General features: G+C 38.2%; 1 protein-coding gene across 6 annotated transcripts in view; it reads left to right on the forward strand.

The window, feature by feature from the left end:
* Naaladl2 (N-acetylated alpha-linked acidic dipeptidase like 2) overlaps positions 1–16,135 on the forward strand; it is a 1,236,187-nt gene that overhangs the window by 372,212 nt on the left and 847,840 nt on the right. For 3 of the 6 annotated variants that reach the window (XM_050142051.1, XM_050142049.1, XM_050142056.1), the window contains exon 1: positions 1,041–1,268. The exons of the other annotated variants lie outside the window; for them this stretch is intronic. Coding sequence is in view for 2 of the 3 variants with exons in the window: in XM_050142049.1 (XP_049998006.1) it covers positions 1,226–1,268 (43 nt within the window). In the remaining variant the exon portion in view is untranslated. Of the gene's footprint in view, positions 1–1,040; positions 1,269–16,135 lie in introns of those variants that run through there. 6 annotated transcript variants of the gene reach the window in all.

A 16,135-nucleotide genomic window follows, 5' to 3' on the forward strand; every position in this document is an offset into this window, starting at 1 on the left:
TGGCCTTAAACTCACAGAGACCTACCTGCCTCTGCCATCCCAGTGCTGGGATTGAAGGTACACATCACGATAGTTACTCAGTCTGAAATAATTTGTTGAAATCTCCCTGTTGAGTTGTGTGAAGTGATGCACAGCTGAAATCTCAGAACGGGGGAGAGAGAACAGGAAATGCACAAGTTTTAGCTTGCGTGGGCTCCATTAGTGTGATCACTGCTTCCTTTTTTGCTTGTTTGTTCTTTTGCTTTTTTTTTATTTATTTGCTGGTTTTTGTTTATGTGTGATAGGGTTTCTCTGTAGCTTTGAAGCCTGTCCTGGAACTCACTCTGTAGACCAGGTTGGCCTCAAACTCACAGAGATCCACCTGCCTTTGACTTCCATTCCCCAGTGCTGGAATTAAAAGGGTGTGCCACCACCTGTTGGCTAGTGTAACCATTTCTTCAGCAAACACACAAATGATAAGTGAATAAGAAATAATGGATAAATATTTACCATAACTGATGTCAGATAGCAGCTAGTGACTCTACCTAAGGGAGAGAGAGAGAGAGAGAAGAAGGAGGAGGAGGAGGAGGAGGAGGAGGAAGAGGAGGAGGAGGAGGAGGAGGAGGAGGAGGAGGAGGAGGAGAAAGAGGGGAAGAAAAAGGAGGAAAAGTGTCCCTCATTTTATGGTATCATTCACCATTTCATATTTAGTGGGGTCACACATTAATTTTAATCTTCATATTAACTTTGTGATGTAAATTATTACTCCATTTTATGTCCTAATTCAACTGTAAAACACAGATTCTGATGCAGTTCTTTCCCCCTATTTACACAATAGATACTACAAAAAGTGCTTACATTTTTATTATATGTCTCTAAGAAACACAGAGTAAGAACACTAAACAGAAAACAAAAGAAGACAGAAGAGGAACATTTCCTCTGAAACATGCCGTGTTGATAATACCGCCAACACTCGGGGGAAAAGTCAATATCCAAACTGGAACAAAGCCATGTGTTGTGAAGCAGTTTAGTAACAGGACTTTGGAAGAAAGCATGTGAGCTCACTTCATAGTAAAACAGGTCCTGCAAGGCCAGGTAACTCAGGAAGCCGAATGGTAATTATTCACAGAAGAAAGCCGGCAGTGTACTGTTACAATACTACTGTAGCAAGTCAGAAGGTCACAAGGCTTGCAAGGTAGCTGACACAACCCGAAACTGCTGGGCCCCTGTACAAAGAAAGAATAAAATGGGAGAGAAGGAAGCTGGTTTTTCTAACATGTCTTTGCAAGGTAAGCGCCAACAGCCTTTGAAATGTTCTCAGTCAGAAACTTCAGCAGTGTTCTTAGCTCTGTGTGTGCATGTGCCCGCGCGTCTGTGCTTCCGTACATGTTGCCACCGCTGAGTTTTGAGGTATTTCCAGGTTGGGGGAGAGCGGTGAGGACTGTTACTAACGTGGAAGATGGATTTTGTCGCTGCCGCGCTCACTCCTTTAACAATAGTAGAAAGTAGATAATGCCTGGGAATCCATCTGAACCCGGAGACTTGGTGCTCTGGGCTACAGTGGGTTTTCAGGGGCGCTCTCCCCAGCACTGGCAGAATAGTTATTTTTGTGTGCACAAATTTTGTGTGGATGTTTTGTTTGTAATCAGGCACTGTCATCGCTATCACTTAGGTTTACAAGTTAAGTGTCCTTGTAATCAATGTAACTCCACTCTTTAAAAGAAGGGAAGCAGTCTCAGAGGGCCAGCTTATCAGCGGGAGGAGTGGCTTATTTTACAGGTCTTACTTCATCAGATACCTTTGCCCTTTGAAGGGTTTGCTTTATTGACTTTGGCTAGAGTAGGCAGCCAGGCTTAATTTGTTGGGAACACGGGGTGGCTCACACATTTCCTTATTTGTATGTATGTATGTATGTATGTATGTATGTATGTATGTATGTATGTATGTATTGTGTGTGTGAAGCTCTTTTCTCAGAAAATAAATCAATAAATATTCTCTTAGTATGTTTTGCAATGTTTTATTATTCTACTTTGGAAAATTACTTACTAGCTTTATATAATAAAATTTTCACCAGGAAGTATTTTTTAAATGTATTTTATAATTGCTTTTGGTTTAGGTTATTCCTGTGAAATTATAAAAAAAACTTTGTCACCAAAAAATTGTAAAATATTGAACTGTTTATTCAAATGAATTCATCAAAATGGCAAGGGTGGTGGCCAGCCTTTAATTCCAGCACTCAGGCGACAGAGGCAGGTGGATCTCTGTGAGTTCAAGGCCAGCCTAGGCTACAGAGAGAGTTCTAGGACAAGGAGAACCAGGGCTATACAGAAAAACCTTGCCTCAGAAAATAGGATAAATGTACATCTGTGAAATATAGCATAGTTGTGAACAAAAACCAGATGCTTTAGAACAGCTTGGTAGCCAAAGTGGATCATCTAATCACAGATGAAGCCTTTGGCTACTTCATCTTCACAATATTGCTTTAGAATTGCAAAATCTTAGTTTTTAAATCTTTGTATATTTTCTAAAATCCCTTTTGGAAAGCTGTGGAAATGCTGTTATTAGAAAATACTCTTAATTATAATTAATAAAAAAAATTATGTGATGAATCTAGTAAAATTAAAAGGCTCATTTGCCAAAATGTCTCATTTAGAATATTATGAGAATAATTTATTTGCATTAATTTTATTGACCAAGAGATAAAATAGATATATATTGTATATGTGAGATCATATATATACACACATATCACATATATATGTACATATCTTAACTTTAAGTAGTAGTATTCCTTGGAAAAGTATGAAAGAGGCACCTAGATTGTAAGAACATTTCATAAATTAGTTCTCTGAAGAAAATGTATACGACTGCTGGAGTATGATAGTCCCTTGTAGGTTTGCTGGTGCAGTTCACAGTTGAACATAAATGTAAGAGGACACAAACCTCTCCCATACCGTGACCATCTCAGTATGTGGGGAGAGCATCAATGTGTTTGCATCCTAGCATGGGGATGTTGGCTGTTTGTTGCTGTTCCATTTTTCTCATGTTTTCATACTGTATTTCTGACAGTCTACTTTCCCCTTCTCCTGTTATACATATACAGCCTGCTTAGATGTCACCTTGGCAGGTCTACCAAGTTAAGACCTGTGGTTTTAGAGTGTTGGCATCCTGTCATTTCAGTCTGTGTCACATTAAAACAAACAGAAACTATTGAGAGATTTGGGGAAACAAAGGAACATCGGCGGTTTTACACAGTTTCTGGATTATTTATAATATAAAGAAAATTAATGTTGGGACCATGTCTATTTTGATTTATGTGTATAAAGATAAGGTGTTTTGATAATTTTGCTTACCACCTAGAGAATCAATACAACCCAGAGTCTTCATTTACAGAATATACTAACATTGTTGTGTTATCAATGCCCTACCGAGTCCTAGATCTGAAAATAGATTTCAAAAATGATCAAAATGAATGAAATAAAGTATTTTCAAAGATTAATTTTGTCTTCTACTTAACAGCATACATTTTAAAGACTGTTCTGAGCTGGTCAAGGTGACTCACATTTGTAACCCTAGCCCTAGGGATATGAGGTAGGAGGTGTGCCAAGAGTTTACACTAGCCTGTACTACAAAGTACATACCGAGATAACCGAAGTTGTGGTGTGACACCCAGTGTCAAAAGAAAGAAAGAGAAGAAAAGAAAGAAAAGTTAAAACTCTGAAGTTACTTGAAGATGGGTGTTTTTTTTATTTGAAACACTATATTCAGATATTGTTCTTCATACATGAAATATATAGCAGAAGGACAAGTGCTTGTCTTTGAGGATCTTATTTATTATTACTGGAGCTCTTACATGTGCCTTTCAACAATGATTTTCTAAAGATGTTATATAGACATTTGATATGATGGACCATCTCTAGACAGAAATGGGGGGAATTATGGTATAAATACATAGCCAAACTGTGTTGGTCATAATGTATCTGCGACAGAAGGCAGCCCCTGTTGGGAAGTGTCTGTGCTATGAGCGTTCTGCTGCCTTGCATAGGTTCATACAGCTGGAGGCAAGGCTGTTGTGAACAGTTGCTGTTCTGTTGCCCTTCTACATTCTGCCCTGAGAAGGTGCAGCAAGAACTTCCATGCCAGATGCTGACAGCTCATGGACTTCCTATTCTTAACTGTGAAAGTAAAGTGGTGCTGATTACAAATTCCCAGTTTATTTTATTATATTAGGGTAGCACAAACTAGTCTGTGTCAAGGGTTAGCCGTACTATAGCAGAGTCTTCATTTTGCTGGTATTATGTGTGTATATATATATATATATATATATATATATATATATATATATATATATATACATAATGTTGCTATATATAACTTTATATATATCCACAAAATGATATATCTATAAAATAGTATGTATATAGTACATATATACATACATATATACCATATGTACAAAACATACACACACACACATATATATAACACATGCAAAATCACATATACACACACACGACACAGTCAAGGACCTGGTTGTACATGTTACTGAAGCCCAGGTACTATTGATCTCTCATAGTTCAAACAGCATGGAAAACTGGACTTTCGTATGTCAACAGCGTAGGAAACTGGGCTTTTATAGTTAAGTTCATCTAATTCTATCTACAGTTTGACATAAATGAGTTTTTATTATCCTTCTAAATACAAAAAGCAATTTCTTTGAGTCTCCATGTCAGAGTGACCAGACAGAGAATTTAAGATATGAATTTTACAGTAGAAGTTCATCATATTCCCAGGTTCAAGTGTGACTTGCGTAGGTTAAGACAGAGTAGCAACTATGAATAGCATACAGAAATGGGTCATAAAGAACAGGCATGTGCTCTTCACACCTTGTCACTTGCTGAAGAAAGGAAGAACCATTTTCTAGCATATTGCACATAACTCAGTAGGTCTGCCCAGTGCTCTACAGCACAGGTGGAAGCCATTTTTCAGGTGACTGGATAACCTGCAGTTCCCTTCCCAAGTCCCCGAAAGCTGCTATAGTCCAGGATTCCCTGTTATCTTTTCTTCCATGAGTGACTTAGATTATCTGCCGCTCCACATATTTTGTTACCAAGAAAGCATCAGGAAAAACTGTGAAGAAGACAAAGCATGTGTGATCTCCAAGTTTCTGGGCCTCACTTGATCATGCCTTCCTCAACCCCTGTGAACTTCTTTCTTGCCTAAGCTGTCTCTCAGGCTCTATCCTTAGGTAGACATTTCCAAGTCTCCTTTTAAAGGGCTCAGCATGTTAACTCACCCCAGAGATGACTGAATAAAACATATTGCCTAGTTTTGAGCACTCGCAAGGTCTTCAAGATATATCAAGAGCAATATCTGGGCTCTTCTACATGTATAGATTACACCTGTCCCTTGTTTCGCAGCAGTGTGGGTTCTTTGGGAGCTTGGGGTACCAGTTCTTCTCCCTGCCTCAGTTCCTTCTTGTTCTGTAGTTCTAGGAAGCAATTATTTACAGTCTACAAAAGCACAGGGCCCAGCACGGAAGAAAAGACAAGCCAAAACACTGTTCTGAGTCAGGCAGAATTGGCTGGGCCCTGTGGAAGACAGTACAGCTCTGGCTAGCAGACAGCACAAAGAGCCTTTGCCAGCACACTAGAGGAGACCTGGCTTGTAGGGGAAAGGCAAAAATGCTCTGGAACTCTAACACTGCCAGGCCAGGGATAACTGGGAAGACGAGGAGTCCCGTGTATGTGCTGTGTGGAGTAGGAGACAGAGATCCCATGAAACTGAGAAAAATTGTCTTTATTTTCTCAGAAACTTTGTCAGAATTTCAGTCTCTGCTGTAGCCACCCAGAGCCTATAATTTTATTGAAGAATTCGGGGCATTATTTTTTAGAGCTGTTTATTTTCCAAATCCATAATGAAAGCCAATCTTCGGGATATTTTCAATGGTGACACCTTGTAGGCTTTGTGTTTATGACCTGGAAAATAATGTCTTGGACTCAGGCTATGGTCGGACTGGACCCCCCAGTCTTGGCTTTTTTCAAGACTGCATGGCATTTATGGAGAGAAACTTTTAAGACCTTGAGTTAAACATCCCTTTCCTCCAGGAGTCATCTGAAAGCCACAGAAGGATTCTCATGGCACATGTTAAAGAAACAAAGCTGTTTCTTTCTGGCCAGTAAAAGAAAAACAAAGAAGTCTAGGAAGAAAGATAGGTGCCTTGGTGTCTGTGGCTGGGAGGTGCACCCTCAGGGTAGTAGGACTGCATTCTCTGACCCGCTGAACTGGTTTGGTGTGCATACTTACTGTGTGTGGTGGGAACTATCTCCGCATTCACCATTGGAAACCATGCTTGTGAGTGCCTAGAAAGATTTCTAAAGCCACAAAGAAGACTTTCCAGTTGGTTGTTGCAAAATTTTAACAATGGTTTAAATTAAGACAGGTGCAGAGAACTCTCCTTTAAACTACATGACAAGGGCTCCTCCTGCTCTTAAGGATAGATGAAGGTAGGGAGATGATGCCTGTCTTAGTAGATAACTAATAGTTAGACTTGAACATTGAAAAGCAGAGATATAGGAGTTGGGATGTTTTACTGATTTAGCAGAGTTCTTTGGAGTTGAAACTTTCTGCAGCTTCCTAGATGTTCTCCTAACTTGAGAACAGAACCAAATATGTTTAGAGAAAGTGAAAGGACTGAAAATGCCAAGCGTAAAAATCCACAAGTATCTGAGTTAAATAAGCATGCTCCCAGGCAGGAACGTATGAGAAACTGGCATCAGGGTATTCTGAGCAACAAGGCCTAGAATTCTGGGGAAGGGAAATCAGATTAGGGGATGACATTTGAAGTATAATACAAGAAATAATGAAATCAGTGCTCCTGAGCTGGGAAGCTGTCTTTGCATTCCTTGGTCTTTTTTAAGTGGAAATAGAATCTGAACCTTATTTGAAATAGATTGACAAGCAATATGTTAAATGGAACATGAGGTAAAATGGGTTAATAATATGGTACTTAGTTAAAACCTGGTGCTGAGGGAAAAGCCATTTTTTCAAATGCTTTACAATGCAGTGTTTCTGGACTTTTAGCTTCTACAAAAGACAGAGTATCCCTTTGACTGAAATGATGCTTTGTGGCATTAAAAGAGTTTTAAAAGGAAATATTTTCTTTCCATTAAAGTCACTCCAAGAAGAAAATGTGCTATATGCATATACTATACCATGATCATTTAAATATTATTGTCAATAATAATGCAATTAAAGTTTTCGTGTGTTCAAAAGGGTTTCTCTGTCTTTGAATCGCTTCCCTTCCTTTCAGGAGTGGGACAAAGAATGCAGTATTAATCTGATGATTATACGTGTATAAGCACCATATAATTATTACATTCTGTTCTAGTCTTTGGATTTTGGAAAGAGTTTAAACACATTTAAATAATTGAGTAGGGGAGCCAACTTTCATTTTTTTTCACAGTTAATTTTGGAAGGATTATTAACTAAACATGTTGTTGGCTTATTATTAGAAAGTATTACACCTGGTTTACAAGTGAAGGGAAAATAGGCAACTGACAAGTTTGCAAAGGAAATGTCATTAGGATGAAAACATAACCGGGCGTTGGGCTGCACTTGAACCCCTGAGCTTCTAATCTCTCTTCAGGAAAAGAATGTGTAAACAGTTTTATTTGACAGGGCTATTTGGTTGCTCTGCTGATAGATATGTTTAATCATCCCCACAGCTAAATGCTTTAGAAGTTGCTTTCATAAAAGCTTTAGTAATTTATATGGAAAACCAGGGCAGCCCTCCCCTCTGATGTGCTGATCTGCGGAGTTCAGGCTCTATTACACCCCTGTACAAATGAGTGCAATTTAAAGAACATGCATAAAATCTTATCTGCTAAAACACTGCAGAAGAAAAATGTAATCAAGAGTGAATGTACCACAATAGGCATGCAGATGTGAGTGTCCACTTTAAAATAACACAGTCAGCTTTGCTGTGTGATTTGGAATCTGAGAAAAGATTAAGCTCTTGAAGTTTATCTATGTGATTTCTTAGTTTTATCAAAATAATTTTAAAAAAAAGACTTCCTTTGAAAAAAAGAGCATGAGACACTGAAAAGCCCGAAGAGCCACTCTATTTAATTTTCCTCTTGTTTATGGATCAGCAATGCAACCACAGACAAGTCTTTTCTTACACTGAGTACTGATGAATCTTGAAAAATCCTTCACATCCACATTTCTTGGGGCCTCTGCAGTGAAGGACTGTATTTAGCCTTAGAGATGAAATCTGCCTCCTCTCTTGATGATTCTAGGTATTTCATACCACAGACAGTTATCTAAGAAACTGTAGATCAATATAATGTTTTGATATTGAAATAGCGGTTTTAATTGGCTCTGGAATCTTTAAATTGGAACTAATGGAAAGAAAAAAAGTTTCTTTAACTGTATCTCTATATGTTTCCTTCTCTCTTTTCCACTTATTGCAAACAAAGATATAAAATAACACCAACTTATTTTGTCACTACAAGAAACTACAAGAAAACATACCTATGAACTGGGGAGGTAGATGATAAGAGAGTCCATACTTGCTGTCACCACAACAGGAGATAAATCTATATATGAAATGCATGTTAGAACATTTCAAGCAACTACTCTGTAACTCACGAGTTTCCAAACAAGTTCCCAAGCAACAACATAAAATTGATTTAAAGATACATTGCATTGAGATGCTATGGAATGCACAAATGATTCCAGAGAGCCACAGTTTTTTGGCCAGACAGTAAATGGCAGGCTAAGGTCCTAACTAGAAGAGGAGCACTTGTTAGACGACACCGAGTATTTTTCTTCAAATAGCTATTCAGAAACAGGAAAGTACCATGTAACCCAAATCAGAATCCTGTGTTCCAAGCCACAGTGAATGTTCTTCACATATATTTATTTAAAAAATTCAGATAATTTTCAAATACATTCTAAACATGGAAATAGAAGAAAGCATAACAAGTCAAAATGAAATGGCAAATACAGACTTGATCTTGGGGTGTGACTCAGAATTTGCCTATTTACCTCTTATGAATAAAAACACATTTGATTTTAAGCAGTCAAGAACAAAATAAGCATATGAATAACTTAGCTCTTCACATTTCTCGGAATTTGAGAATATAACAAGCAATCTATTAGATATTAAAAGCATACTAGCGCTTGAGTGGTGCTTTCTGCTGGAGTTCTGGGTTGGATTGAAAGTCATCTGCAGACGTGTTGGAGAGGGTGGGTGAAGAGCATCAATGCAGAGGAGAACTTCAGTGTTGACTTGCAGTCCATTGACCTATGACCTGCAGATATAGTGAGGTGGCGCTGCTTCCTCAAAATATTTATTGTTCATATGAAAAATTTTATCCTGGTACAAAAGAAGAAAAATTGATAGGAATAACACTGTATTCACTCCCCAAGGATTATATTTTTACTCTGCTCAGTTTTCTATTTTACCTATGCAGATTTCTTTGGGAAAATATCTTTTTACAGATAAGAAATTTTTACTTTGCATACACAAAAACAGAAATCTTGTTTGTATATGTAAAATTCACTAGCTAATAAATTGCATTTAACCAAGTACTGTGATGAGATTTAGTGACCATTTGTAGTAATACTGACATATAGGTCACAGAATATTGTAGTTAAAAATGTTCTTTATATGAAATATGCTTTGGCATAAGAGCATAATGTCATAAAAAGTTGAAAGAAGTAGTTTGTATGCCCCTTAGGACAGAAATTAAATGTACAAAGCTTATGTGAACCTCACAACTGTCTTAGCCTTCTCTTGTCTTCAAAAAAAAAAAAAAAAAAAAAAGCCAGAAAGCTGGCTAATTCCATGCTGAGACCTGTATTTACTGGTTGTGCCATCAGAAACTTCTGCTTTTCTTATTGCTATTCAGTTCCCAGGTGGTGCCTCAGGGATACAATGACAAGGTGTCCCAGCTAAAGCTGCCAGGCTCTGTCCCACTGTGTGATATTGTTTCTCTTAATGTTTCACCACGAGATATTTTCTTTTCATGGAAATTTGTTCACTGTATATTTTTCTACATTAAATTTTTATCCTGTGATGGACCATATCTGACATGTTTATTGTAGTCTTCTTTTGCCTAGAACCATCTCCAACACTCTGTTTTTAACAAAGAACACATCCAATATGCTTAGAGAAAAGCAAACATAAAATCCATAGTGTTAGTTCTACGATTTACATTTATTCAAACATGAAAATTAGTTGAGCATAAAGTAGCAGCACTTATCATGATCAATAAAAATGTAAGTCTTAATTAAAATGCCATTGAGAAATAAACACTGTCTTAAAATGAAAGAGCCTGTTTCAGAAGATGAGTATGTGGCACAGTGTGTTTGATTCCAGGAAATTTGCAGTAGTCATTTGTAATTCAAGTTTGGATAATTTGTTCCTCCCCGTGACTATAGTTTTCCTCTACAGTGGTACTGGGTGGGGTTACCAGCATAAGCGGTCACTATAAGTGGGGAAAACAAGATAAATGAATGACTCTGAGAGGAAAATTTGTCCCATAGAGAAACTGATAGAGAAACAAATGCCTTCAAATGCACAGACAGAAGACTGAGTTGTTGATGTTGCCAGTTGTCATATACCTAATAGAAGATGTACAAGAGTTGTCCAGGGTAGGTATGGGTATCTGGACAAATGTCATACATTTACCTTTGAATACAGCACATTTCAGGCAACTATGAGGCATTGAAGCACTGGTCAATCTTTTGTTATGATCTATTGTACATGATTGGATAGCCATGAGGAAACTGATTCTGACTTTTGACAAATCATTAGTTTTATGAAAAATGTATTTATATAATTACTTATTTTGTGTATATCAGCCACATGTTCCTTATTAGGAGATCCTGAAGATGAGGATCAATTTGCAGTACGTGGACATGTATTCCTCTATCATCATGACAGTTTCACCATCATTATTTTAATTTTAAAATTTGTCTTCAGCATCTCATTGTAATGAAGAGCTGAATCCATGTCATAATCATTGGGATGTAAATGAAACTTTGCTTGAAAGAAAGCTGAAATCAGATGAAATTTTTGCTTGTATTGAATGCAGAAAGAGGAAAAAAGTGTAAACTCAAATGTTTCTGTTTTTGACAAAGAGCGTAGTATTTTTAACCGATTCAGAGATGGAGGATGAGAATTCAATTTAGAAAAGAGAAACATAAGGTGACCACTTCAAATAAGAGCATTTCGTTGATGGAGTCTATCCTGGTGCAAATGGTAGGATTTAAACTGTGATGATGGAACAAGAACGAGGATGGGTTTAAAGTGTTGACTGTTTTGAAGGCAGAGATTGCACTATTGGCAGGAGTGACTCACACTGTGATTTCAGAATAAGATGAGAGGATGGTAGATGACCAGGGTTTGAGCAGAAGTGAGAGGATTTGAGATGGGGTCAGAGGTGAGAGAAAAGATTCGTGTGTCAGAGTTCTCGGGGAAATGCATGGTAGGGGTTTGTATATGAACAGATGAAAATATAAAATGGCAGAATATTAGATTTGGGGGAGATGAGTGGTTCAAATCTAGAATTAATGCAGGGCATGAGACAGACTATAATCTGAAACTCACTAGAATTGCTGCAGAAGGAGACTCATCTGCAGAGGCAAACTTTAAGACACTTGGAAGTCACATAATACATCCCTGGGAACTAGCTACAGTCAGAGAATAGGAACAAAAAAAGGCAGTTTTAGCAAGAGGAGTTTTAGGAGGCTGCTGGTATGTTATGGGAAAACTGAATTTCAAGGAAAACCAGAATCAGATGGGGTACGCTTTGAAAACCTCCACTCTTGCTCTGGAACATGCTTTTCTTTCTTTCAGAATGCCTTTCTACTGACCCTCATGCATAAATATCTTTAATTAATTATCTTCAATAAAACTCAAATTCTGGTTAGATAATAAACACAAGGGGTATCTCAGAGGCAGAAGAGGACATGAGCTGTACAGTAGCATTCCATTGCAATCATTTTAATGTTTGCTATGGGAGATAAAATCCAGTGATGGAGACAGTACCACCACTGAGTGACAGTCCCATCACAACAGTAAGATAAGGCAGGAGGTGGGTGGAATGCCAGTTTTCTCAAATTACAGAGTAGAGTGGGAATGAGAACAGCCACCAAATGGCTTGTGTCTTCTACCCATGTAGTCAATGAGTTTCTACAGCCCAAGGGTCTTGGTGGCTCTCCACATGGGATGTTGACTCCAAGCAGTATTATTACGAGGATTGTTCAGCTGCAATTGCTGTGAATGATGCCAGAGGTAGTCTTTGATGTGGAAGAGTAATGAGACAAAACTTATACCCTGTTTCATAGAGATGAACTTGTGTGTGTGTATGTGTGTGTATGTGTGTGTGTGTGTGTGAGGGTGGAGGAGAAGAAAGAGAGAGAGAGACAGAGAGAGAGAGAGAGAGAGAGAGAGAGAGAGAGAGAGAGATGCCTGCTGTTGATTTCTCCGCATGTGCACTTACATATTATTACTCTGGAACCTAACTAGAAGAGAAAATGCATTTATACAAATCCATCTGCATTTGTGAAAACATTGCATTCTCTCTACTTCCCTGGTAATAATTTTTTATAGCAACATCCCATTTGTGAAGCGTTGCAATAGCAATCATATGGACTATCTACTGTATACTATCCTGAATGAGATTGACAAATTTTGGAATTTCGAATGCTGAGGGCCACTTCCATTTCACTCTGCCCAAAGGAAGGAAAATAAAGTGGAATCAGTATTGATCTGTTCACAGATTTTAAGATTTTTCAGTAAATGTTAACTAATGTCAGATTGGTGTCATTCCATTATTTCATCAGTAATAATGAAAACATCGCACACTAGAACATAATTACGCTGCACAGAATGCTGTGTGCTGCTGATAGGACCACGTAATGGGGATTCGTAGGCCTGTAGAAGTGTTTGCAGAGCCCAACAGTGAAGCCTTGATCAAGGTGATCTCTAGGCTTTCACACCTGCACAATGGCTGGCAGGTAGACCGAGCTGTCCATTTGGAGGAAGACCACAGCATTCCTGTTTTTTTTTTTTTTTTCAGACCTTACTGAGACCCATGGCAAGATGAATGAAATTCTGTACATCATTGTTGAAAAGAAATGGAAGCTAGTGGGACATCGTTCTCCTCTTTTATGAGCCCTGTGTAGGTAGCTCAGCTTTCGGCACAAAGTTACAGTGCTGCTTGTTCTGGATGTCATCCTCTCTAGTGCCTCAGTCTGACAGAGGAACATCTGCCTTGTGTGGTCAGGTGGCCCAATGAATGCACACACTGAAACCCTCTTAGACCTCATGAGAACTAGCAGATAAATTACTAGTGCTGTCATGACTTTTATTGGCCCCAGCTATTCTATATTGCTGAGGACAGGAATGCAAGAGAGTGGGCCACCCCCAATCCAGAATGGAGGAGAATTTTGATGATGTTCCTTGTGGACACATCACCCTACTGCTTTGGTCTGGCTCTGATTCTGATGGATTAGGTTTTATGGGGCATGACTGGGGGCATCAGTGATATGTGTTTCTCTCTGCATACAAGTAAGAGCAACTGGGCAGCCCTTTACCCAGTTGATTCTAACGCCCCGATTTCCAAACCAGCCAGCTAGAACCAAGTACCACGCAGATGGAAAAGATGTGTATAGTCTGGAAAAGCATCTCTCACAGACAGCAGATGGGTTAAGAAAGTAGATGGTGCTGAGGAAGGTGGGTGATATGGTTTTAGGGTTGCAGGGTTAACCAGGAGACTCCGTGGACACACTTCTTGGTTCTGAGGAATCCTGTCAACAGGAGAGCCTACACCTGGAAAGGAGAGTGGCAACAGCAGCAATGAGGTCCATGATAGCTCATGTGTCTTGAATTCCCCATCCTGAATCCTGCTTGAGTTTTGAGGTATTTATGTTAGCCTGGCCATGAACTCATTGTGTAACTCAGGCAGCCCTAAAGTATGATTCTCCTGCCTCAACTTACAGGATTATTGGGATCACAGGTGTGTACCACCAGGCCTGTCAAGGTAACAAATTTTAAACATATTTAGGCTCTGAACTGATGTGTTTTCTGTAGCATCTGCTCTGGAGTGTCTTAGAGTAAACTGAATGACTTAGTTTTAATCTTAGCAGCCACCTTCTAGAAAATCTACTGTGATCAAGAAGTCATACTAGTCACATAATCTGATCTGTAGGAACTTGAGAACTTCCATGGCAGAATTTTCTTTGGCTTCTACCATGCTGCCATTATTGTTGGAAGTGTTGGAAGTGATTCTATACTGAATTGTATTTTTTGCAGGTTTTCTCCTACAATGACAAACAAAAAGGAAGGAGAACTCAGGAAGCTTCCGGGTTTCAGAGTTTGCTATTGCTTAACAAGTTTATCAATCTTGACTTTCCTAAAATGAAATATGTTTATTCCTAGTGCCCTTCTACCCTCTACTTCTTCTGCAAGTGATATATTCTTGCTTTCTCTAGACACTACCCATGTTCTTCCCTCTTCTTTCTGAGGATGACGTTTTTGCTTACCTAGTGAGATGAAGTGATAAGTACGAGACTTCTACAGAGGCAGGATTTGTATATTTTAAGGACATGATAAACATAAATTAAATTTTAATATGTAACCTACAAAAAATATAAAAAGAAAATAAAAACACCCAAAATTTTGATTGAATACCACTAATGGAAAGAGCTATAATTCAATGAAGATGTAGTTTTGTCTGCCTCTTGATCACTGTAGTTTCCTGGTGTATTATTATTATAATTATTAAATGACCCAGCAAAAAAAGGAAATCATAAAACTCTAGGGAAGTATTACAAATATTTGACATTTAGCCACATGGAAAAATTAGCAGCTACTAAATCTTGCTAATAGAAAGAATAAGGTTTTGAACAGTCCATTCTGTAGGTGCTATGGCTGCATTCTCAGGGCTCCCTAGAGCAGTCACTGTGCACACAGATTTCTGTTAGATCTCACCCTGATTCCACTTGTCCCCTCTCCATTCACTATCTTATGATATTTCCACCATACATACATTCCTGGCATTTTCATTAGAGGTGATAAAGCCCTGCAGAAGTGATTTGAAGTGAAGGGGTTCCACTAAATTCAAGAATATTTTGACTGTTAGCCTTCACTTTGAATTTTAGGTGATCATATGCAATTATTAAACAGTAAAGATTTATCTTTAGTAACTACACCTGGAAGGGGTTTTTAGACAATGGAAGTTCCGCTGATGTGAATTTCCTCCCTAGTGTTTCTAACTTAACAAATTACATGTAAAGGACATAAACTTCTTTATATTATCCATAAACATAATAAAACATGTTCCATCACATAACATTGACTCAGTCAATAATTCTAGGCTTTGCCTTAGGGTTTGAAGAGAAAATTATTCCTGCTACACATTTTAATTATACTATAAACTTTGGGAAGTAGCTATTGATCTTCAGCATCTTTTGTCAAAAGTGTAACAAGAAAGAAAACAGGGTAAAATTGTACATAGGCTCAAAATGAAGAATTCCAAAGGAATCAAAGATAGAGTGGACACAATAAACACTTGGCTATTTATTTCAGCAATGGAAATGATTGATGGCTTAAAATTAATATCTGACCATCTTTCTGCAGACTAGATACACATCTGAGTTAAGAGGTATGTTACCTTGATAGGCTTGGTGGTGCTTACCTGTGATCCCAATTATCCTGGAAACTGAGGCAGGAGAATTAAAGCTCAGGAGTTGTCTGAGCTACACAGTGAGTTCAAGGCCAGACTAAGAAACCTAGTGAGACTTTTTCTCAAAGTTAAATATTCATCAAAATCTGGGATATTGCTCAGTGGTACTTGTTTATCCAGCATGAACACAACCCTGGGGCTAATCCTCAGCTCCATAACAAACAAAACAAAGCAAAATAAAGCAAAAAGAAACATGCAGCTTGTTTTATAAAAAAAAAATTGTCTAGTAGTATTTTTGATGATCATTTCGATTTTAGACATAAGAAGACTTAAGAAGAATAACTTTTAAGATATATTTATGTACTTCTAAGTCCGTTTTGGTTCTCTCTCTCTCTCTCTCTCTCTCTCTCTCTCTCTCTCTCTCTCTCTCCCTCCCTCCCTCCCTCCCTCCCTCC

Source organism: Alexandromys fortis, unplaced genomic scaffold (genome assembly GCF_014885135.2).
Source record: "Alexandromys fortis isolate MF-2015 unplaced genomic scaffold, M_Fortis_MF-2015_v1.1 scaffold_41, whole genome shotgun sequence".
Taxonomy (NCBI): Eukaryota; Metazoa; Chordata; class Mammalia; order Rodentia; family Cricetidae; genus Alexandromys; species Alexandromys fortis.